The 25,289-nt window shown below is 37.2% G+C and overlaps 1 protein-coding gene across 4 annotated transcripts in view; it reads left to right on the top strand.

The window, feature by feature from the left end:
• The window catches only part of LOC150110083 (contactin-like), a 690,381-nt gene that overhangs the window by 501,541 nt on the left and 163,551 nt on the right, over nt 1-25,289 (top strand). For all 4 annotated transcript variants that reach the window (XM_090391236.1, XM_090391210.1, XM_090391218.1 and 1 more), the window contains exons 20-21: nt 6,736-6,925; nt 21,274-21,389. In XM_090391236.1, coding sequence (XP_090247362.1) covers nt 6,736-6,925; nt 21,274-21,389 — 306 coding nt within the window. The remainder of the gene's footprint in view (nt 1-6,735; nt 6,926-21,273; nt 21,390-25,289) is intronic.

Here is a 25,289-nt window from a genome sequence, read left to right as displayed (position 1 = left end):
CATTACCAGATCTGTAACAACATCCAGCTAAGCACAGGTAACCCTCATATAATGCAGATGTTAGGTTCCACAGAAATGGCATGTTATGCTAGACTCAGATCACATAGAAAAAGTAGGGCTATGTTCCAAAACCGTTTGTTTTTTAATTATATAAACAACAATGACATATCCAACAAAAGTATTTTTTTTATTTAATTCAGGTAATTCATGTAAGTTAAGAAAACATATAAACTATGAAACAAATACATAGTATAAAATTATAAAAATTACAAATTGCACATAAACTTCATTGCACATAATGCATAAATGTTTTAGACAAAATAAAATAAAGTGCATATTTTAATTGTCATCATTGTCTTCAAAACTAACATTTCGTAGATGTTCTTTATTTACGAGTGGCCGGACGTCATTATCACTTGAAATCTCTTGGACATCATTTGTATAACTGTCATTGCATTGCATACTTCGGCTGGTTTAGTCATCATTCAGTAATAAGACCTTGCTTACCACTATGCTGCAATTTTTTATTAAGTTCATAATATGGAGCTAAACAAATATTCAATTGTCTTGTGAATTTTCTGGAGCTCTCCATTGAGGGATCATTATCCATAAAATAATTCCTAACTTTCTTGCAAAGTCCAGTCCTTCTGCTAATTTCTTTAAACTGAATTCTTTAACGGATTCATCACAATCAGAATCTTTGGCAGAACTTTCCCCGCCATTTGGTTCAACGTCATCTATTAACTGTATCAGTCACTCCTCATTTAAATCTATTTACCCATCAATTAATTCACTAATTACTAATTTTGTTTTCAACCATAGTGCAAAAGCCCTCTAAGTGGCCATTACTATAAAAATTAATTTTTTACATAAAAAAAGCATTACATATTATGTATATAACTCACCAGAAAATTAAGTGCTCAGCTTGAGATTAACACACTTATGATTTTTAATGTGCTTTCCCAGCAAAAAACGAAGACAATTTTCAACCATAAACACTTTATATGGTAAACAATTGACGTACATGCGTGCTAAAGGGTATTTCCCCCTAATATAAATTCGCTACTTATAACTATATGACAATACAGGCAGATGCAAATTTAACAAAGATAAAATTTGATTTTTAAGTCAGGCGGTGAACAGTATACGAAAAGATAAAGGGTTACCACAATTTGTAGACCATGTTATATCGAAACCGCGTTGTATAAGTATCGTGTTATATGAGAGTTACTTGTATATCATTCTGATCATTTATCTCACATTATACTCAAAACCACTAGCACTATTTGCCCCCTTGCATGGAGATAACTCTTTCTCTATTGTGAAGGGAAGGGAAATAGCACTTCCCCTCCCTTTTTATCCTTTTTATCTTCATGAAACACTCTTCCATCTCTATTCCTATAAGGATGTCATCCTTATCCAACCATGTCTCACTTACTCGAATAATTTTTGGGTTAACAGACTCACTTAATGCAACTATTTCATTTGTTTGCCTTGTTTCTTTCACTTCTAGCATTTGTATACAAATAGAAACATAGCTCATTCCTGAATCAATTGCTAGTTTCACTAATACTACTTATTTGATATGACTTCTCCGTGCTTAACTCAAGTCATTTCTTTTTCTCCTTATTCATCTTAGAACTTCCTTCATATCCAACTGTTTTCATTTCATCCCAGGTCATCCCCTTCCCTTTTTGTCTACACTCACATTCACATCCTCTTGGAGCATCAACCGTTCTCATACTATGTTCCCCCTGTCCACCCTGAGCCTCCCTCTTTCCCTATCTGGCTTGCACATCTGTTCTCTCATTCTCTCCTGTTTTACTCTCCTGTTCTTCGACATCACTTCCCACTTAATCAGATTCATTCTCTGGAATCACTTCTTTACCTCCCATCAGCAGTCTCTGCAAGTGACTCACACCAAAACCATCCACATGCAGCTCATCTGTTATACAGTTCATTTTGTCCTTCAAACTCATTCCACACATTAAAAAACTGCACTCCTTTCTCATCACACATTTCTGCTAATATATCATCACTATGTCCATGAGCAGTACAAGGCTCAAGCAAGAAGGGTGACTTGTATTTTTGAGGCCAAAAGAAAGACTAAAGATTGCTTTTGCTATATATCAAGTAAAAGGAGGAATGACTACGGAAGGATGCCTTTAAAAAGTACTGATGGTAGGCAGCTAACAGGAGCAAACCAAATAGTTGAATTACTAAGTGAGCATTTTGCAGGTATGTGTACCATCGAAGTGGTGACATTGTAATGCCAGGTGTGAAATGGACTAATAGAAGAATAGAGATTGAAGAAATGGAGGTGCTTAAAATATTTCAAATCCTCAATGCAAACATAACCATGGGATTAGATGGCATAGCAGCCTGTGGAGAATGTGCAAGGGAATTTTCAGCTCCTGTTTAATTTAAGCCTCAGTATTGGGAAGGTACCACTGGAGTGGAAAGAGAGCAGACTAGTTCCACTGCAATAAAGAGGTTTCAAACAAAAGCAGTACATTATGGACTAATCACTATCTTAGGTGTAGTGATTAAGGTAATAGAGAAATTAGTAAAAGACAGAATTCGGGACTGGGTGAATATAATTATGATACGAATATGAAACTGAAGAAAGACTAACGAGATCTTTCTTCAGTTTTTGAGAAGAGTTAGTAGTCCCTGGGTGCTAGATCTGTGTTTAAGGTCTTCTTGGTGGATTCGGTGACCTTGGCTTTTCTCGGTGGTTCTTTGCCTAGTTTGCATTATTCCATGGATTCCCTCTTGGAATGAGGATCATAATAAAGGACATTGGTTTCATCACCTGGTGACAATAGATTCCAGCACTTCTCTCTGATTCCCTTGGCAAAGCTCTAAAATCTTGTGGGAACAGGCCACATAATGCGCCTTCTGAAATAAAGACAGAAGTCAGGGCATCCACCTTGCTCTCTTCATCATGTGAATCTTCTCTTGAATGATGTAAAAGATAGTTGTTATAGAAAGCTCCAACCTTGCTGAGATTTCTTTGAACCTCAGCTGTCTCTCATTAAGCAGTTCCTCCTCAACAGGAGAGACATTTTCCATAGTCATCACTTCCACAGGCCAACTATCACAAGGATCATCTTCAATGCTCTCTCTCTCTCTCTCTCTCTCTCTCTCTCTCTCTCTCTCTCTCCCTAGGCAAAACTGTTTAGCCCATTCTTCATGGTGGAATATGAAGGAGAAGCTTTTCCATAAACACCATCCAATCACTCTTTGATAGCACTTGGAGAAAGCCCCTCTTTGGTGAAAAATTATCACAGCATGGTAATGCACACTAAATTGCCTAAATGGCTGTAATTTAACATTACAGCCATTTAGTGTGCAATGTGTTATTCAAACGAGTGCCTCCAACTGAATGACACAGGAAGAGAGTTGAAACTGGTATGCTAAGCTCCCCATAGATGGTGCTATCTCTCACATGCAGTCTGTTAAAATTGGCGTGAATTTTGTATGTCAGGTGGAAACGTTTGGAACCTACCTCCTACTTTATAAGGGACAACATAGTTTTGTGAAGGGCAGGTCCTGCCTTCATAATTTGTTTACTTTTTTTATAATAAAGTAACAATGGAGTTGGATAAAGTAAATGGCTACTCAATGTTACTGCTGTATTTTAAGAAGTAATTTCAGCAATTTATGCAACACTGTTGCATAAATTGCAGCAAATGATGATATATAGGTGATTTGAATTAGAGAGTGGATGGCTGATGGACAGATATCATTGGGTGGTTTATGGAAGAGTTGAGTCTAGGAGAAAGGAGAAGATGACTAGAAGTGTACCACAGGATACTACTTGGTCTCTGCTGTTTAATTTGTACATGAATACTATTCATGATCATACTACTCTTTGAAAAACTTGACTAACAGAGCACTCACAACAAACAAGCTTGGCAACCTGTTCCACTCATTCCCCACTCTCTAAGTGTAAAAGCTAGTCCTGACAGCCTTTGTAACTACACTGTTACTCAGTTTTTCAAGGATAATCTTAGGCATAGACTTCTGTGGCTAATTGGTTCAAAAGATATATTTCGGTGATTACACCACATTTTTTATTATTCAGTTATACAAAATACCGAAATAATAGTTCCCAACAAGTTTCGTAAATCATAGGATTTTCATCTTCAGGGGGTAAATAGTATAACTTAAAGATTAAACAAGAGAATTAATAAATACAAATCATAACCATCTGGCTATTCATAAACTCAAATTATTTGAGTTTATTATTTGTCGAGAACTATTATTTCATTATTTTGTATAACTGAATAATAAAAAAAAATGCAGTGTAATCACCGAAATATATTTTTTGAAGGATAATCTCTTTAGCTAAGTGCTGAGATATTTCTTCTGCACAATCCTGTAAAACCCTTTTAGTTATATGAATACCAACTAACTTTTGCAACCCACAAATCTTCAATCTGACATCATATTCTACAGATTATCTTACTATCTTGGTCACTTATTTCTTGATTATCTTTATCACTTCCTCACTGACATATTGCTAAAATTGCAAGGACATCACAATGAATTATGCAAATATGCTGAGGACACTGAAATTTATAAGTAAGGAGGTTTTGATTCCCCTGTATAAGGCATTATATATTCTGCATATTGCTTACTCTGCAGAGATTTGGTTTTCTGATTTTCACCTGGTTTTCTGGAGTACATATTTGAAAAGATCCAGAAATGATTTATATTGACAGTTTCTGATCTCCAGAATGTTGGGAATGAACAGAGAGATATTCAGGAAATGCAGTTTGTAAAGCCTTGTCAATAGGAGGAGGAGGAGGAAGAAGAAGGATATGATGAAGACATGTAAGTTGGTAAGGTATTGTTACTGGATTAATGTAGAAGAGATTTGTCATAGAATGTGGGGAAGAGAGTATTTCTAGAAGACATGCTGAAAAGTGGTTCTGTAAAACAGAAGTTGAGGTGATTTAGTAAGAAAGGGATTATGTCAGCCAAATCACTATCCTCTGAATATCATCAAACCTTTTTAGGTCCACCACACCATCAGCCAAACATGTGAATAAAAGTCTAAAGGATAGGTTTTGGATTTATACAGAGTAGCAGGATGGGTAAAAAATAGCCTCTTGAGCAGAAAAGAATGCTTAGTTTATTAGAGCATGTGGAAGATATTGAAATGTTGTGTTTAGGCCTTGAGAGGCAGGATGTAATTGGTGGTGAGATTTGATCCTCTCTGGGATTTGTGGTGATTTCCCTTTTCCAAGAAAAAAAAAGCAATAGTAAGGTTTATTGGCAGAATTGAAGGTGTAGGGGTATTTTTACCTTTCATCCCATTGAATCTTGAAGCTTGGGATGTCTCAGTGCTGCACACCTTGTCAAAAGAATGGGGAAAATAAAGTGAAATATTATCAGTAAAGCTGTGGACAGGATAGGATTATTGAGGACTGAGAGCAGATCATTTATGTATAGGAGAAAGAGGACAGGCTATAGAACAGAACTCTGGCACACTACTGCATTGGTGAAGTTTAAAGAGAGGGAGATATTCTCATAACATTCTGTGAATGACCAAAGAGAAAGCTGGTTATATTACTGATAATATTACTGATAAGTTACAGAAATTGGAAGGCTGACTTGTTCTTGGACCATTGCTGTTTAATTTGTTCATTAACAATACAGGAAAGGATCCAAGCGGGACTGTTCAGTTATTTGCTGATGATGCAAAGTTGGGTAGAGTAATAGTTAATACAGATGATGTCCAAGTTTTGCAGGATGATTTGGATAGATATGCAGACTAGGCAAAGGAGAATGGATGTCAGTTTAATGTGGCAAAGTGTAAGGTTATGCATTTTTGGGTGAAAAGATTACCAGCTGTATACCACATTGGTGGATCTGTGCTCCAGGAAATTGAAAAAGCCAGAGACTTCGGAGTGTTAGTGGATAGGGAGTTAAAGTTTAGGGAGCACATAACAAAAGTAGCTAAAGCAGCTTATCAGATACTTTGACATGCAAAGACAAGCAGGTTATTATTCCTCTTTATCGAGCCTTCATAAGACCCCTTCTAGACTATTGCATGCAGATCTGGGCACCAGCATTTCTTGGTGATGAGGAGAAGGTGGAGAGTATCCAGAGGCAGATGACCAAGATGTCAATTCTATGCATTTGACATCTTGTACATCAATGGAATGAACCTTATGGAATGAAAAAGGACGTGATATGATTGAGACATACATATTACTGAGGAAGTTTTACAAGATTAATTCAGAGAAAATTTTTCCGAACAGGTGTGTTGGCGGAAGAACTAGGGTCCATCCATGGAAATTGAGTAAGAGTGTGGTTAGCAAGGGTGTTAGAACAAGGTTTTTTGCTTGGAGAGTAGTGAATGAGTGGAATAGATTGCCAGAGTCTGTTGTGGGTGCCATGACTGTGAATGAGTTCAAAGCAGAGTATTGATAGATACTGCACAAATGTTGGATAGTTCTTGACATGATGTTTAGGGCCTTCATCAGTTATTCTAAGGATTCTTTGGAGTTGCCCATAATATCACAGATACAAAGTGCATGAGGAGTGATATATTTCATACACATCAATGTTGATATGTATAAATTGCTCATTTTTATTATCTGAATAGAATAGTATAAGTTAGATATATTTACAATGGTGTTGTTACAAAATGACATTAAAATAGTATGATAAAGTTGATTAGTTTATGATAAAATTGATTAGTTTATGAATTTACCACAGATTAAATATTGGAAAAAAGGAGATAATCTGCTGACCAATTTTTTCACAACATTTGCTCCTGGCATTAATCTGTGGGGACTTATAGTAGGACTTCAGCCAGATGTGGAATATTATGTTACAGTGATGGTCTCCAATGGTGCTGGAAGTGGAAAAGAAAGTGAAACTTTCCTTGCAAGAACATATAAAGCTGGTATGAAATTTTCCTAATTATATGATCAAGATACTTTCATATCTGTTTTTTTTATGCCACTTTCTTGTGTAATTCTTTTATTTCATAAAAGGATTGCCAATGGCTGCTGCATTACACTAAATTGTTTTTGTTAAACTGTTTAAAACAAAAGAAATTATATGAGATTTATGAAAATACAAATTACAAAAACTTTATGAAAAGTATAGAACTAGTAATCTTAAAGAAATCACGTTAAATGCATTAAATATAGTCATTTGTAAAAGAGTAAATAAAATATATATATATATATATATAAACATTTTTTATGGTCAGAAAATGCTTACATATGACTGATGGATTGCACTTGAATGGTTTGGAAGTTTGTCTGGAGAAAATATTGTTCACTAAAAGATTAGAAATACACACAATGGACAAAACATTAGTGATACCCTACCTAATAGCATGTCGGTCCTTCTCTAGCACAAATAGCAGACTGTACTCTCCAACGCATTGACTTCACACCAGATACTGGAGGGTTGGTGGAAGTAATTCCAACCATGCCTGCTGTGGCAGGCAGGCAACTGGTGTCCTATTCTACAGCATCCCAGAAAGATTTGATTGGATTTAAATCCCTTGAGCCATCTAGGGACCTTGGGGCCACTAGATGGTCCCAAACTTAGATGAGTGGTCCTTGAGCCATGCCTGGTTGGTTGTGTCCTGGTGGGGTGGCACATTATCCTGCTGAAAGAGACATTTGGTTGCAGGATATGCGAAGGCAATGAAAGTGTGTATGTGATCAGCTAGCACATTCTGGTAGCTCACAGCATTTAAACAATTCTCCAGCCACATTAGTGTGTCTGGAGAAGTATCATGTGACCTAATGTGTCACTTGAGAAGGCTCCCTAAAGGCTCCCTAAACCACTACCTCCTTGAACAGAGCCGACCTAGGATCATGCTGTCGACATCACACCCACAACCTCCCATCAGCTCAGTACAACTGATAACAAGATTCTTCAGATCATATGACTCTGGTCCACTCTGCAGAGGTTAAGTTTTGATGGTCTTGATACCAGTCAAGGCACAATACCCAATGACAAGCTGTCAACAGTGGTACATGATTAAGGTGTCAGGTCCCATAGCCTATATGCTATGGGAGCTGACATACCAGGCCCATCATACCATTCACTCAATGTCTCTGCTTGGACCTCTGACATCCAGTTTCAATGTTGGTCTCTATGATCCAGGACAGTGTACATCTACTCTGGTTATCAATGGCCTGTGGTCGACCACTGCTTGCTCACTGAGTGCTGGTACATCCATTGATGGTGGTATTCCCATGGCAGACTCATTATACAGTTGTCCTCAAGAACCCTCAGCTTCTTACCACCTAGACAAAAGAATGACTCATTCTAGAAAACACAAAGTCTGTCATGCTACTCCTTGAATTCATTGACCATTCATGCTCTCACTTCTCGATTAGGCAATGCATTCCATGGTTCAATCAGCCCCCCCCCATGCAAAGAACCCACTCCTCACCCTCATGCTCACAGCCTCCCTTGTCCTCACTCCTTCACCTTGTTCCACCAAATGTAAGAACTCCTTAATGTCAACCCTGCAACTACCTCTTTAAATGTCACAGATTTAAAGAGGTAGTTGCAGGGTCCCTCAGTCTATCTTCATAACTAACATTGTACAGTCTTGATATCATCTTTGTTATCTGCCTCTGCACTCTTTCCAAGGTTAATTTATCCCCTTCAAATCCTGGTGACCAAATTTGAGCATAATAGTTCAGACATGGTCTGATCAGGCCTTTATACAATGGAATGACAATTCTTTTATCTCTGCTGGACAGTGGCCTTCTTGGTCTTGCAGTAATCGTCTGGGGGTTACCTTTACCACCTTTGCAATATGAATAATGAATTTCTAAAATTAGGAGGATAAATAAAATAGGGGTGAAATGCATGACTCTTGTAATTATAAAGGAGATATAAAGCACAGAGTAACCCCCCCCTACACACACACACACACACACTTAGCAGCATGGAGAGTATATGACACAGGATAGGAAGGTGATATGTGTAGTGAAGAAGGAGAAATTGGCATATGAAAGGATATTGGCTGAAGCAGTAAAACAAACTCTAGAGAATTCCACAGTTATGTCAAGGGTAGAAGAAAGGATGAATATGTAAAAAGAAGACTTTAGTTGCTGAAGATGGAACACAGGTAATATCTGCTAAAGATGTGGTGGAAATGTTCAATTGAATATAATATAATTTGCTCCACATGTTCCTGAGAGCAGCAGAAAAAAATGCACCTTGTAGCAATTGCTCTTTTTCCATTCTTGATTCGTATAGCAGTCCATATGTTGTATGTTTACTCTGATGATGATGTACTGAGCATATATTGCATACTAAGTTCATTATGTCTATTGATTACATTAGTATTAATGATTAATACTGCAAGATGCCTGTCAAGACAAAAAAAAATTCCAGTGAGCTCTTGTGATATGTGGAAAGTTGAATAAAGAATGAATATCGGTGGATGGTGTTAGAGAATGACAGTGGCAAGTTGGTAACTTGCTGTTGAGTATATAGCTGAGGTATTCAATGAGCAGTTTTTATTTCATCCTCATGAATGCAACATCATGAAACCCCTTTAGTGTAGAGGTTATGATAGAGACGGTATAAGAGGAATTAAGTAACCTTGAAGTTAATAAGGCAATAAAACTTGATAATATATATCATTGCATGCATTGAAGGAATAAGTGCTCCAGGGAATTAATGGCACTCTTGGCACACTTGTTTGACATGAGTTGTGCAACAGGGGGAAGTCCAAATGGAGTGGAAAGAGAAAAACGTTTTTCCACTTCACAAAATGAGGGATGAGACAGGCTACGAATTATAGGGCAATCTGTGTGTCTGGAGTTGTAGTTACAGAGGAATTCTGAATCCTAGTTAGTGAGGACTAGAATTCAGAATTAGGCATATAATAGTGGTATTCTTTATTATAGCATGGGTTTATTAAGCAGAAGTATGTTTTATCACCTGCTTATGTATTACAAGGTGACAAATTCACTGGTTAAGGCAGATGTGTATATAGTGGTATATTTGAATATTTCCATAGCCATTAATAGATTGCCAGGCAACATGTTGGTAATTAAATTTAAACAAATGGGATTGAATAAGAGACTAGTGAATTTTATAGCTGATTTGCCTTCTATCAGGATAGTTATCAGCAGGTTGCATATTGGGGAGTAGTATCCCAACAGGTCACTAGTGGAGTGCTGCAGAGGTCTGTTTTCGGGTCATTATTCTTTAATAATGTACATTAATGATACCGGAAGAGGATTAACTGAAGATATGTATTTGTTTTCAGATGATACTGTTTAAATAAGAGATTATTGATTATACTGGCTGCACCAATTGTTTTGATAATTATCAATCCTGTTGGCTGTGCCATTTTGTTACCCCTCTTTATAACAATTGTTACCAATTGTTATAAAGAGGGGATTATTTATTAATTTATTTATAAATAATCTTCCTTTGTTATGAGATTTTCTCTATAATGATTATTTCTAATTTCCGAGTGTTTTTATTTATATGCACAAGGGTTCAATTCTGATTTGTTGCAATGACTTTTAACTGTTTCTTTCAGAATCCAAAAAAATCACTGACTCAAAACCAAATACAAAATATACGCATTTAATTAAAAATATATATACATATACACTTCAAATAAAATTACATGACTAACTACAAAATTAACTGGATCCAAGGCCTTTTGAAATAAAGTTACACTTTAGAATCACCCATTCTCTGATTCTATTACTGGTTTGTTTAACATATACGTAATCACATCTACTAGACTAAACACATTCTTTACACAATAACAAAATATTCATAGTCAGTTTCTTGTTAAGGTCTTTTTCTAAAGATATAAGATTCTTCTCTTCTTTTCCATAGAATCTTTTCTCATCACCCTTATGTAGCACACATTATTCCTCCTGACTCTGAAGTAAGACATTCTGAATTCCCAAAGTTCATGCAGTTAAATTTTTGTACCAGCAAAAACAAGGTTCTTCTTTATCTAAGTTGCTAAATTCCGTTTCCTTTTCCAGTAGAAATAACAGATAGTCTGGCGTCCTTAAAACAAATGAAATTTTCAATCAGCATTTCCTTGAATATTCCTATAGAATGTTAATCGCAATCTTTTCTTTTATTTACCAATACTTATTATTTACAGTCTTAACTCCTCCACTTTAAAGGCTCACAATTCTACGATTCCTTTTTTGGAATCTTCTATTAATATGCCCCTGACTGTCACATAAAAACTTAATTTCCTAAGAACAAAATTTTGTTGGCCTGCGTTTCTTAAACTTCCATTAGCTCTCTCTTGTTTATCCTCTGTTACTTCGATACCAAATGTTGTTTCCGTTACCTCAATACTGACCGCTCTCTCTGTCAGCTGTCAATCACCCATCAAACACCTCGGCGAGCATGCACACTCCATGAAAGTGGCAAGCAAGAAGTTATGTATAATGGCTGACATGTCGTCTCCATTAGCGTTACGAGAATGTCTTTACAAAACACGGCACTTAATAATTTTAAACCACAATAAAATTTCTTTGACAGTAACACAACTATCCAGTAAATCAAGTAAGTACATAAATTTTTTAAATGCTTTACATTTCACTTTGACAAAATAACATCAGTAACGGGCGCATCACAAGTGCTGACAATATGTGTCATGAAACCAAAACTAATAATGTACTAATATAAACATTTGTAAAAATATTCAGAATTTTAAATTATGATTATTTTTACAATACCATGTCAGGAAGAATCATGAGTAGCAGAGCAGATGTTATGGCCTTTGCTGGAGGATCTAAATAGACTTTGTGAATGGAGTTCTCCATTTAATGTTGCAATTTATAAGGTCTTGAAATTTGGTAGGTAAGATTGAGATGCAGATCATACAATTAATTTTGAAATTTTTAAGAAGTCAGAGGAGATGAGAGATCTGGGAGTGATAGTAGACAAAGACTTGAAGTTTAGGGATCACATTGCTAAAATTGTAAGAAATCACAATGGGTTATGGCAATGTTGAGGAGGAGTAGTAGGAGGACCTGGACATGAAGAAGAAAAAAGGTTATGGTTTTTTTTGATTCTCTTGTATACGATCATGATTGAGCTACATATGGACTACTGTGCACAGACAGATCTGGTCTTCTGGTTTCAAAGGACTGAGGATGTCTTAGGGAGGTCCAGAGGAGATTTACTACAGTGGTATCAGGTTTATGGAATATGGGATATGAAGACAGATTGAGGAATTGAGAAATGCAATTTGCAGAGCTTTATAAATAGAAGAAACAGAAGGATATGATTGAGATATTAATATGGATATTAATGTGGAGAAACTTTTCATAGAGTTGAGGGACACAAGGGAACAAGAGGCCCATTCCCAGGAAGCTGTATAAGAACGGAAAAGATTGAGTGAGAAGTAGATTCTTTTCACAAAGAGTAGTTGCTGAATGGAATGCACATTGTGTGAGAGAGTTTGGTGTATGGTGAAACTGTGAATAGGTTTAAGGGAGTATGGTGATCTTTTTACATGAGTGTGGACCTCCCATGATGAGTCTTTTGACTCCTTGGAGGTCTGATGTTATTTAATACTAATAATAATAACCAATAAAGTACCATTCACTCATTTATAACTTTGAAGTTGTCTAGATTTTGAGTCACTGTAGATGTTTATTCTGCAATACTTATTACTGGATTAGAGAGATAGAACTTGAGAGCTGCTCGTATGGCTGTTAATTCACAAATAAGTTTGAAGCTATTTTGCCACACTCGTACCCAATTTCCAGTGATGACCTCTTCTCCTCCCTTCCCCCTCTTAGCCAAATGCTGATATATTTGCCCTGTATGAACCCTATAAAATCCTTTAAATAACTTAAATGTTTCTATCATATCCTCTCTTTTTTTTCTGCTATTGACCAACTTTTGTAACCTACAAATCCTAAATCTATTCTTATATGGTGCATTCCACAGACCACTCATCATCTTAGTCAATCACCCTCTGGATCCTCTCCACCACTTTCTCATCTTCGAGAAACCCAGTTGACCAGACCTGAGTACAATAATCCAGATGTGGTTATATCATGGCTTTATGCCAAATTATATGCCAAATATGCAGATCTTTTACTTTATATATATATATATATATTTTTTTTTTTTTGATGAAATTGCCTTTAATTTCATTTTTTGATGAATTATTTTCTTTGATGATTTGATGTTTTAACAAATTATGAATTTTTGATGAATGGTGGATTTTCAGTTACTTGTCCTTCAATGAAGTGTTCTTTCTACTAATTGTTGTACCATGAATTGTTGAGTGATTTTTTTAATGGAGAATTTTTAATGGATGGTTTCAGTGAACTGTTTTTGGTGAATTTTCTGACCCCCAATAGAAAATTGTTACTTACTATGAGGATTTTATAGGAGAGATATAGAAGAAATTTTTTTTCAACACATGACAAGAGAGAAGTAAACAAAGGGTCACCCCTCTAAGTGTTGTGGCTGAGTCCGTTGAAGAGCTTGATATGACCATGGGTCTGTAGAACTGCTTTGGCAATCTGTTGAACTTTGATGGAGTAGAGCTTTTCTATAGGATTATTGTCAATTTTCTGTAGAGCAGTGGCAATTGCTGGATAAGAATAGATATGGGCAGGTGTTAGTTCAACTCCTTGACAGTTCTTGCATATTTCATAGCTTCTAGTACTGTCTGAATGAATTTTCATGCCTTTAAAACATTCTGTCCTTAGTCTGGTGATGATTGTGGTAATTTCTCTATTTTCATTAATTTTGTGGATTTCATTCTTCTTTTTGATAGTTTGTTTTACCAATCTTATTATTGTGACAGAGTTAGTGTCACTTAGTGATAGTGGGTGTAATTTTTGAAGTAAGTATCTTGCTTCTTTGGCTAGTCTGTCTGCTCTCATTGCCTTTAATATTTACATGGGCTGGAATCCATTGCAGTGTACAGTTCTTATTTGTCAATTTTAAAGTTGTTAGTTGTTCATGAATTTCCTGTGGGAGTTTTGTTTTTCCTTTTTTTAATGCCTCAAGTGCAGATTTTGAGTCACTGTAGATGGTTATTCTGCAATGTTTATTATGGATTAGAGAGATAGAACTTGAGAACTGCTCGTATGGCTGTTAATTCACAAATAAAGTTTGAAGCTATTTTGCAAGCTGTGGTTTTGATTTGTGTTTTTTCACCTCCAGGTAGAGTTAGAAAAAACTCCTGATCCTCCTTGGTTGAGTGTTTCATCAGATGATCCATTAGTGTAGGCAGTGACATGGTTTAGATTATTTAAGTGATGTAATGTCAAGTCCTTTTCTTTCATTTTCATGCTGTGAATCCTTTTTTGAACAAGGTTCTAGGAGATTTAAGTTAATCATTGTTTTTTTTTTTTGGTAGTATAGTGTTTAATCATGGTTAAGGACACGAGGACTAAATCTTTTGCTTAGAAACTGCCAAATGAATAGAATGAGTTATCAAAGGTAGTTGTGCGTCTTCTTCAGTGAATGAGTTTAAGATAAATACAGGGTGTCTGAAAAAGAACTCTGGGATTTTCAATTAACTTTATTTTATGAAATTTTGAAGCAGAAATGTATGTAGCATATATTATCCAAGTACAATGCTACAAGTTGATTACATGTTAGTGGAACTCATTGTGTGCACCATTTACACCCCTACAGACATCAAACCGGAATTCCACTTGGTGGTCAGGCCACACTCGAATAAGCATATCCATACGAATTGCCTCTATGATTGCTGTTATTCTATGGTGCAGTCCCACTGCACCATAGTATAACAGCAAATAGTCAAGGAACTGGATTTTTTATTTGATACACCATGCCTTTTATGTAACTCCCCCCCCCCCCCCCTGTCAAAGGAAGAAATACATTGTAGTCAAATTAGGACTGCATGGTGGCCAGGTAATGAGACCTCTGCCTATCCATTTTTCTGGGAATCAGTTATCGAGCACAGTCCACATATTTGATGCATGATGTGGCTGCATGTTGAAAAATGAGGCCCTCCACATTCTCAATCTGGGGAAACACAAAGTTTTCTATTATATCCAAATATGCCACACTCATAATCCTCTCCTCATGGAAAAAAAAAATGGCTCAACAATGCAATGATGCATGATGCTGCACCAGACAGTGACTTTCAGACTGTTATGAATGAACTCCACCAGTTCATGCAGATTTTCTGACTCTCACATCTAACGGTTATGGTGATTCACAACTCCATGGACATGAAATGTTGCTTCATCAGAAAATAAAACACTCTGGAGGTAGTAGTGTTCATGTTCAGCAATGAGGTCTAACATGGTGGTCACAAACTGAATTTGTGGCCTATCAGTACGCTAGATGTTATTAACAAGCTGTAACAAGCATGAAGTTTTTAATTTCTTGTAAACAATGTCATGCACTGTGCTTTTAGGAATGTTTAATTAATGACTCACACTACAAACTGAATGTTTTGGGCTATACTGGAAAGACAGTCAAATTTGTTCCACATTTTCAGCACTTGTAGGCCTACCTGGAGAGTGTCCTTTTAAGACACTTCCTGTTCCAAGAACTTTTCATGTCACTTATGGATGCTTTTGTCACTCGGAGTATTCCTACCATACTCCAGCCTAAAATTCCTTTGGATAGTTGTTACTGACTTCATGTTTTGCCCAGTGGTTAGCATATCCGCTTTCAAACCAACAGGTCATGAGTTCAAATCCTGCTGTGGGCATGGATGTTTGTGATTGTCTGTGAAAATATTAGTGGTGGTGATGGGCAGTAGATTGCGTTGGTGTAGATGATGATGGTAGTTTCGGTTCGCTGTATTTGATGGATTGAGTGGTGAAGACAGAGAGTTTTAGAGTAGGTGCCCCCCCTCGATGAGTCTTTGGACTCCCTGGAGGGACCATGTAATAATAATAATAACAATTTCTGCAAACCATAACACCACTGTGCTTTTTTTCCTTGTGTCTATGCCATTACTGCAGCATGCTGCATGTGTACAGCTATGTGGTTGTCTCTTCACAAATATACTCAAAAGACCAAATAGAAAATGCTAGAGAACTTTTATATTTCCCCAGATTGAGAATGTGGGGGGGGGGGGGGGGGCTCATTTTCCAACAGGATGATGTCTACCAGATTATCACTGTGCAGTCCCGATTTGACTCAATGAATTTCTTCCTTTGGGGATACATGAAAGGCACTGTGTATGAAGAAAAAAAATCCAGTTCCTTGTCCACTGCACCATAGAATAACAGCAACCATAGAAGCAATTCCTATGGATATGCATATCCGAGTGTGGTCTGAGGTGGAATTTTGTTTTGATGTCTGTAGGGCTGTAAATGGTGTGCACATTAAGTTCCACTAACAGGTAATCAAACTTGTGGCATTGTACTTTGATAATATATCTCACATATATTTTTTTATTATTATTATTATTATTATTATTATTATTATTATTATTATTACGGGTATCTCCATGGAGTCAGTAGACTCATCGCGGGAGACCCAAACTAGCAAAACAATATCTGTCATATCTCTTCTTGAATTCATTTACAGACGAAGAGCTCACAACTAAGTCAGGCAATGAATTCCACTCATTCACCACCCTCCAGGCAAAAAACCTTGCTCTGACACCTTTGCTAACCACACTCTTCTTTAATTTCCAGAGATGGCCTCTTGTTCTTCCATCACTATCACACAGCTGAAACATTTCCCCTGCATCAATCCTATAAAAACCTTTTAGTAATTTGAATGTTTCTATCATATCCCCTCTTCTTCGCCTATCAACCAATCTCTGCAATCCACAAGCTCTCAATCTATCAATGTAGGGAGCATTTTTTATATCACTCACCAACTTGGTCACTCTTCTCTGAACCCTCTCCACAGCCTCCTCATCTCCAAGGAATCCAGGTGACCAGACCTGAGCACAGTAATCCAAATGTGGAAGTATCAATGCTTTATAAAGGGGAATAATAACCTCTTTATCTCTGGATGTCAGTGTGTTCCTCAACAACCAAGTAATCCTATGTGCAATCTTGGACACCTTAGTAATGTGTCCTCTGAACTTCATCTCCCTATCTACCAATACCCCTAAGCCCCTAGCCTCATCAATCTCTTGGAGTACCTTTCCATCGATATAGTACACAGCTGGTAATCTTTTAATCCCAAAATGCATGACTTTACACTTTTCCACATTGTACTGACATCCATTTTCTTTTGCCCATTTTACCAGCTTATTTAAATCCTCCTGCAAACTTTCAACATCAGCTTGATTTTTTATTGCACTACACAACTTTGCATCATCAGCAAACAACTGAATATCTCCCTTTAAGCCGTTTCCTATATCATTTATATACAAATTAAACAACATTGGCCCAAGCACAGAGCCCTGAGGCACACCACTGGTCACCTGCCTCATTCTGGACTCGGCTCCTCCATACACCACCTTATGGTATCTCTCCCTGAGCCATTCTCCTATCCATATCACCAATTTAATATCCATTCCCATCTGCTCCAATTTGCGTAACAGTGTTCTATGGGGTATCCTGTCAAAAGCCTTAGCAAAATCCAGAAGTACCACTGTGTAGCCAGTTCCTTTGTCCAACTCTGATGTTATTCTATTATGAATAGTTAATAGATTGCTAAGGCAGGATCTACCTTTAACAAAACCATGTTGGCCTCTATAGAGTATCATATCCTGATCCACCCATTCTTGAATTTTGTCTTTAACCAACTTTTCCAATACTTTTACCACTACTCCTGAGATGGTGATTGGTCTGTAATTCAATACCGCAGTTTTAGAGCCACCCTTATGCAAAGGAACCACTTTGCCTAACTTCCACTCCCTAGGGACCATACTGGAGTTCAAACTTAAATTAAATATCCAGGTAAGAGGGGTTGACAATTCATTTGCACATTCACGCAACACCCGAGCTGATATTCCATCTAAGCCTACTGCAGTGTTTGCATTTAAGTTTTGCAATATATTTAATACCTCTGATTCTTTAGCTTCAATTTTCACATTAGGTATTGCTATAGGTATAGAGATATCCTCACTTGGGTGATAGACTTTTGAGAAGTGATCACTCAGTAACTCGACTATTACATCTGATTTTGTCACCTCAATACCATCAGCACCCACTAAGGTTATCCTTCCGAAGTCATTCTTCCTCTTACTTGCCACATAGCAGAAGAACTCTTTGGGATTACCCTTGATCTCTTTGGCTAAGGTCTTCTCATAATCTGATTTAGCTTTTCTTACTATGCTGGTAACCTTCCTAGCTTGAGCCTTGTACTGCTCATGGGTGTCCTGATCGCCCTTCTCCTTGTAAATTCTCCATAACATTTTCTTTTTTTTGCAGTTCAAGCTTGATACTACTGCTCATCCATCTAATGCCTGCCTTGTTTGACCTCCTGACCATGGGGACACAATCTGATATTGCTTTCCTCAGATACCCGCTGATTTTATCCCAAGCACTGCTAACATCTTTCCCTTGCAATATGTTCTGCCATGGGATGGCTGCAAGCTCACTCCGAAGCTTGTTATAATTGCCTAACCTGTAGTTCCGTACATACCCCTTCTTAATAGTAAAATCCACAGATTTTGCAACCTCCCAAGTCAATACCACATGATCGCTTTCACCAACTGGAGGTAATGAGGACACCTTACTTATGCATATAACCTTTGAACCAATAACCAGGTCCAACACTCTCACTCCACGTGTCCCTTCAGTTACGTGCTGTTTCAAGTAATTATCTCGTAGAAGATGTATGAACTCCATTTCCTTTTTGCTACGTGATATTTCCTCCTTCCAATTGATATCACCATAATTAAAATCCCCCATAATAATCACTAAGCCTTCACTCATTGCACTAAGTTGCTGATGCATGAATTCAATATCTCCCCCCGTACTCCCTGGCCTATAGCAGCATCCAACTGTATATTTGGTTGCGTTGGTCACTATTTTGCACCAGACTGCCTCAGATGAACTCTCATTCACATGTCTATCATCATGATATACTACTTTCTTTGGCTGCAACACATCAGCTATCATCAACAGTACTCCTCCTCCTGTTCTATCTTCTCTATCCTCCCTGAAAATACTGTACCCATCACATTCAATTCCAGTGACCACATCTTCTGCTGACAGCCAAGTTTCACCAATGCCTACAACTTTTGGTGAGATTTCACTGACTAATGCCAAAAATTCTTCTCTCTTATTTCGAATGCTTCTAGCATTGGTATGTAAAAATTGCAGATTCCCTCTAGATCTTGTACCGGCTTTAGAACTGATATATAAGTCACTAACTACCATAGTCCTATGCCGATTTTTATCCCCTCTCTTCTGCAATTTATTCTGCCTATAAGGATCAATAAATACACAATCAGTGCTAAAGTTTCTCTCTCTTACACTCAACCTTTTCAATATTAGTTTCCCTGCCCAATAACTTCAACCTGTTCAGAAAACAATAACTTCTTCAATCGCTTATGTCCTTCCATGTTAAGATGCAGTCCATCTCTAGCATACAACTGCCTTTTTCCTTCAAACACACTCCAAACATCAACAAACTCCAGACCTCTTTTTCTGCACATTCTTGCAATCATATCATTCATTATCATTGCTCGTCTACTTAACTCGTAATTGTCAAAACGAGGTAGCACACACACTATTCTCCCATTGACACTTTTCCTCTTCACAATATCTAATAATGTTCTTAAATCTTTTCCTACCCGATTTATACTACCTCTCAGGTCATTCGTACCCACCATAACTATCATCTTGTCTGTTTCATGCCCTCTCTTTATTGCTAAAGCCACTCTTTCTATTGTCCCATCAGCCAAGATATTCTTAATCATAGAATCACCATATATTTTACCACTCTTAACTTCATTCAAGTCCACACTCATGGACTCATTCTCTACACTATTCAGCAAGACTCTCCCAGCTTCATTACTCAACTCTCTATTACTTACCCCCCCACTCTCACTACGTCTCATTTCTTCTAGGCAACTTGTGGTTTTATTATGTTGACTCCCAATCACTCCCATACTATTTATTACTGAATCATTCACCAAAGACTCACCCATATGTAATCCTGTTCTAGTTACTTCAGCTAAAGTAATCTCTATAGTCCTAATTTCTCTGTTTAACACATTAGACTCAGCTTTAACTTCCAGTATCTCCTTACCGATCACTTCCACTTCCTCATGAAGAAGATGAAGGTCATTTTTCATTTTCATAAACTCCCGCCGAAGTTCTTCCGCTACGGTCCCGATGTCAGCTTCCATTCCTAAACATTCCAGCCTATCCCGACACTTCTCACATACGTCGACATTTTCCTTCTTTTCATTTTGCCAGACCGACCACAGATCCTTCACATTTTTCGGTGCATACATGTAGCAGTTTCCGCAACGCATCCATTGCGAAAAATCTAACGCTGAGCCAGCCTTTCGTGTAGTAGTAGAAGTCCTGCGCGCCGCTGACGTACGTTTCTTGTTGGACGCCATCTTTACACGTTGATATAGTGAAACAAACGGCAGTGAAAACACAATATATTCTACTTCAAAATGTCATAAAATAAATTTCATTGAAAACCCTGATGTTCTTTTTCGGACACCGTGTATTTGTGCCTATCATATCTTCAGACATCATGGAGATACCCAAATAATGATGATGGTAATAATAATAATAATAATAATTTTTTAATACTTAGTGGGAAATTATACACTAGATCAAATAGCATGCATTACTATGGTAATACACAATTATGCAATCAAGAACAAAAGGCAATTTGTTAACATCTTTGCAAACATGTTTCATTCTCAACACTGTAACTTATAACCATTAACAACTAATAAAAACACACACTATTAATTGACATTAAATAGTTTCTGCAGTATTATGATTCAGTAAATGTGTTATGTATGAATCACAGCAATGGAACATTTCTGTAATGAACACAGTATTCGTAATAATGGGATAAGAATGAAAAAGTAAGTATTCCTATTACTGAACATGCCACATTCGGTGAAGTAAATATCTGATTGTGATGAATGTTATATTCTTCAAATCATATAATGTGCTGAAATGGATCAGATAGATGTGACATCATGGAAGCATGATATGATGATATTTCTCTTAAACTATTATTATCATGATCATCAGTCATCCATGGATCAAAATGTTTGCTAGTGAGGTCCTCACTATTAAACAAACAAAATTTTTTTATATATGTACAGTGATATATGTATGTACATTTAATCCTGCAGCACAAATTCTATTTCAGCTCCCCAAAGGCGACCAGCAGGTGTCAATGTCAAGGCATTTGGACTTACAAGTATTTTGGTGACATGGAGAGATGTTTTGTCATCTGCTCAGGAAGAGACCATACTTGGTTATAAGGTATGTATATATATATATATGTGTGTGTGTGTGTGTGTGTGCACGTATGTGCATGCATGTGCGCGCACGCCGCACATGCAAGTGTGTCTATATGTCATGCTGTTTAAAAGAATATTTAATTACTATGAAAAAAACTGCTCTTTTGATTGGGAATCCAGAGAATCATGATCAAGAAAGAATCAAACACCGTGCAACATGCATCATGAAAACTATTATGTAATTTTGGAAACAGTTCATTGTCCTGCATGTGGTATGTATACTTGACCAGGTAGAGGATTTGAGTGTGGAGAGATTGAACAAGTGAAGTGAAAGAGAGAGAGTATGGTTATGCAGAAAGTGTGACATTTTAATGACCTGTGATGTGTTAAATGAGAGTTGAGAAGGGGGGGGGGGAGAATGAATGTTAGACAAAAGATGGGAACAGTGAGTAACATAAAATAGAAAATGATACTCAGCCACAAGGATGAGTGAGAGAAAATGGGTGTGAAGAATATGATTGTGAGTATAGAGAAAGCTGAAGGAGAAAAAACAAATTTGATTCACTGAACAGAAGAGAACATGACTAAAAGTTCAAAAGTGAGTACTATTGTGAGAACAGAAGAGTGGTATATGGAGCAAAAGCTAATGTTGGAATGAATGAGAGCATGAATGATCGAGGATCAAAAATGAATGCAACTGCTGATATGAAAGGGTATGATTGCAGATATGAAAGAGAGTATAATATAACTGAGAATGTAAGATGGCTTGGATAATGAGATGACTAAGATAAAAGAGATGAGGTATATGCAAAAAAAGATTAAACATTTGATGGATATGAATAGAAGAAAAAATGGAGAAAATGTGGTGATGAATGACTTAGGAGTAGAGTGAATGGAGATTCTGTTGTTAAAGCTGTGGTGGATGAGAAAGTAAACAAGCTCTGTTTTCCAAGAGGAAAGATGAACAGGATGATTGATGCTTTGGATATGAGAAGTCCAAGTGCAAATGAGTTAGAGGTGGTTGGGGACACAAATGATTTGGTTGGACATAGGGAGAATATGAAATTTATGTCAGGAGTTTGTTGAGCAGAATGAAACACATCAATATGATAGGTAGTTAATGTGTTGTCCTGGTATGATGATGAGTTCAGACAGTGAGCAAAAGTCATGAAAGGTATGCTAGCATAGCTATGTGAGAAGAAAGGGGCACAGTTTATTGATGTCTGAAATGTGTTTTAAGGATGAATAGAATTTTATAATAAATTTAGTTTAATCCTTTATCCAAGTGTAAGCAAACAAAGTTTGCGTCTGAAAATATCTTCAGGACTGAGGCAACTCGTAGTAAAGGTGGACCAAGATCTCATCAGTCCTTGTCTCAGTATCTCTCATAATGCAAAGCGCATATCTTTGCAGACATGTATAATGCTATGCATTAAGAGAAGGGCCACTACCCAGACCAGTTTTGACCTTTATTGAGGTCTCGTCAGTGGGAGGCAGACCCAGAAGTGGTGATACTAAGGCAGAAGCAATGGAGAGGTCATATTAACCTATACGAGTTGGAAAAAAAGGAGTACCACCTTATTATTAAATTACTCTGGATATAGAGAAAGATGTTGGAAGATTTTTCCACTTGGTTAAACTATAATAAATTTAGTTTAATCCTTTATCCAAGTGTAAGCAAAGTTTGCACCTGAAAATATCTTCAGGACTGATGCAACTTGTAGTAAAGGTGGACCAAGCTCTCATCACTCCTTGTTTCAGTATCTCCCATAATGCAAAACACATCTCCTTGCAGACATGTATAATACTATGCATTAAGCGAAGCGCCACTACCCAGACCAGTTTCAACCTTTATTGAGGTCTTGTCAGTGGGAGGCAGACCCAGAAGTGATGATACTAAGGCAGAAGCAATGGAGAGGTGGTACCCCTTTTGGCAACTTGTATAGGTAAATATGACCTCTCCATTGCTTCTGCCTTAGTATCACCACTTCTGGGTCTACCTCCCACTGACGAGACCTCAATAAAGGTCGAAACTGGTCTGGGTAGTGCCCTTCCCTTTAATGCATCGCATTATACATGTCCACAATGAGATGTGCTTTGCATTATGGGAGATACTGAGTCAAGGAGTGATGAGAGCCTTGTCCACCTTTACTACAAGTTGCTTCAGTCCTGAAGATATTTTCAGGCGCAAACTTTGTTTGCTTACACTTGGATAAAGGATTAAACTAAATTTATTATAGTCCAACCATGTACAAAATAACCTTCAACATCTTTCTCTAATCCAGAGTAATTTTAAGGTGGTATACCATTTAGCAACTCGTATCGGTAAACATGACCTCTTCATTGCTTCTGCCTTAGTATCACATGGCAATGCTGTAGCCAATGAAGTTCTAACTGAGGCTTGGCTATTGCTGTTACCCTCCTGCCATGATCAGAGCTTTATATAGCTCAATAACACTATATCCTTACATTATCCTCTACAGATAATGGGGAATATGAAAAGCATTCTTGCTTTGCCCATCTAGCCAGTCCTTTTTTAGGACTTAGTATCACCACTTCTGTGTCTGACTCCCACTAACGAGACCTCAATAAAGGTCGAAACCGGTCTGGGTAGTGACCCTTTCCTTAATGCATAGCATTATACATGTCCACAAGGAGATGTGCTTTGCATTATGGGAATACTGAGACAAGGAGTGATAAGAGCTTTGTCCACTTTTACTAAGAGTTGCCTCAGTCCTGAAGATATTTTCAGGAGCAAACTTTGTTTGCTTATACTTGGATAAAGGATTAAACTAAATTTATTATAGTCCAACCAAGTGCAAAATAAACTTCCAAGAATAGAATTTTATAAAATTGATGGTTTGCATTTGAATTGATTTGGTGCAAATCATTTTTGAGGCTTTAATAGATTGTAATAAGTGATGTGAACAAGAAATTACAGGAAGTTAGAGGCAATGTAAAAGAGCAGGAGAGTGGAACAAGTGAGACTGAAATGTTTTTAAATGAAGAGGAAAGTGTTGTGAGAGGTGATAATGTGAGAACAGGAATAACAGATAAACAGGGAATTGGAGATAATGCAGACAGACAGACAGAGAGAAACATATAAGGAGAGTAGATTTTGGAAACAGTAATGAATGTATTGAGATGATGAACATAGAAATAGGATAACCTAGAATTTACGGAGACAGTTGAGTCTGAGGAGAGATATATATATATGGGGTAAGGAGTTATAACAGTGAGCAAGTAGGAGCTCCTGTGAAGAAGTTGCAGAGAAAGTGGATTGTAAATCAAGGGTATTGCAAGGATATTATGCCCGCACAAGGTTGGGTTACAGAAGAAAATAATGACAGTGGTTTTGAGGCAGTATAGCAAAGTGAAGGTTTGCAAGATGAGATATTCAGATGGCTGTTGCTGTTATTATTATTATTATTATGCAATATCTCCATGGAGATACTGTATGATAATCATGGGTGACCCACACTGACTGTGGATCTTCCATGAGACAGGAATGTGCACATGTGTATGAAATGCAAGCAGTGAGAGGCTCTGGGAGACATGAGTGGCTTTATATTTGGATTTAGTAGCAGCAGAGATAGTGCTTCAGAAGTGGATGATTTTCACTTTGTGGATGTCAGTAGCATGTTGGAAAATGGAGAGAATGTTAAAGACTTATATGGAGATGTAGGCTTGAGCAGTTTGATGGATGGAGATGATTTGTGTGATGGCCATGATTGTTTGTGAATGTTAATTGAAAGTAGAATGTAATGTATTGAGAGAGAATAGAACTCCTGAGACATGGAAAGAATGAAGACTGAGTTAGTTGAAGAGGGTAAGCAGAAATCTTGGGAGGATAGACAGGTTGGCTAGTAGGTTAGTATGAGAGGAATAAGAGGATATGTAAGCGAATGACACCAGAGAATCA

The sequence above is a fragment of the Typopeltis vanoorti genome, chromosome 1, assembly GCF_054136105.1.
Source record: "Typopeltis vanoorti isolate ZY-2024b chromosome 1, IOZ_Tvanoo_1.0, whole genome shotgun sequence".
Classification (NCBI taxonomy): Eukaryota; Metazoa; Arthropoda; class Arachnida; order Uropygi; family Thelyphonidae; genus Typopeltis; species Typopeltis vanoorti.
The sequence above is the reverse complement of the archived record's forward strand: the minus strand, read 5'-3'. Positions and strand labels throughout refer to the sequence as shown.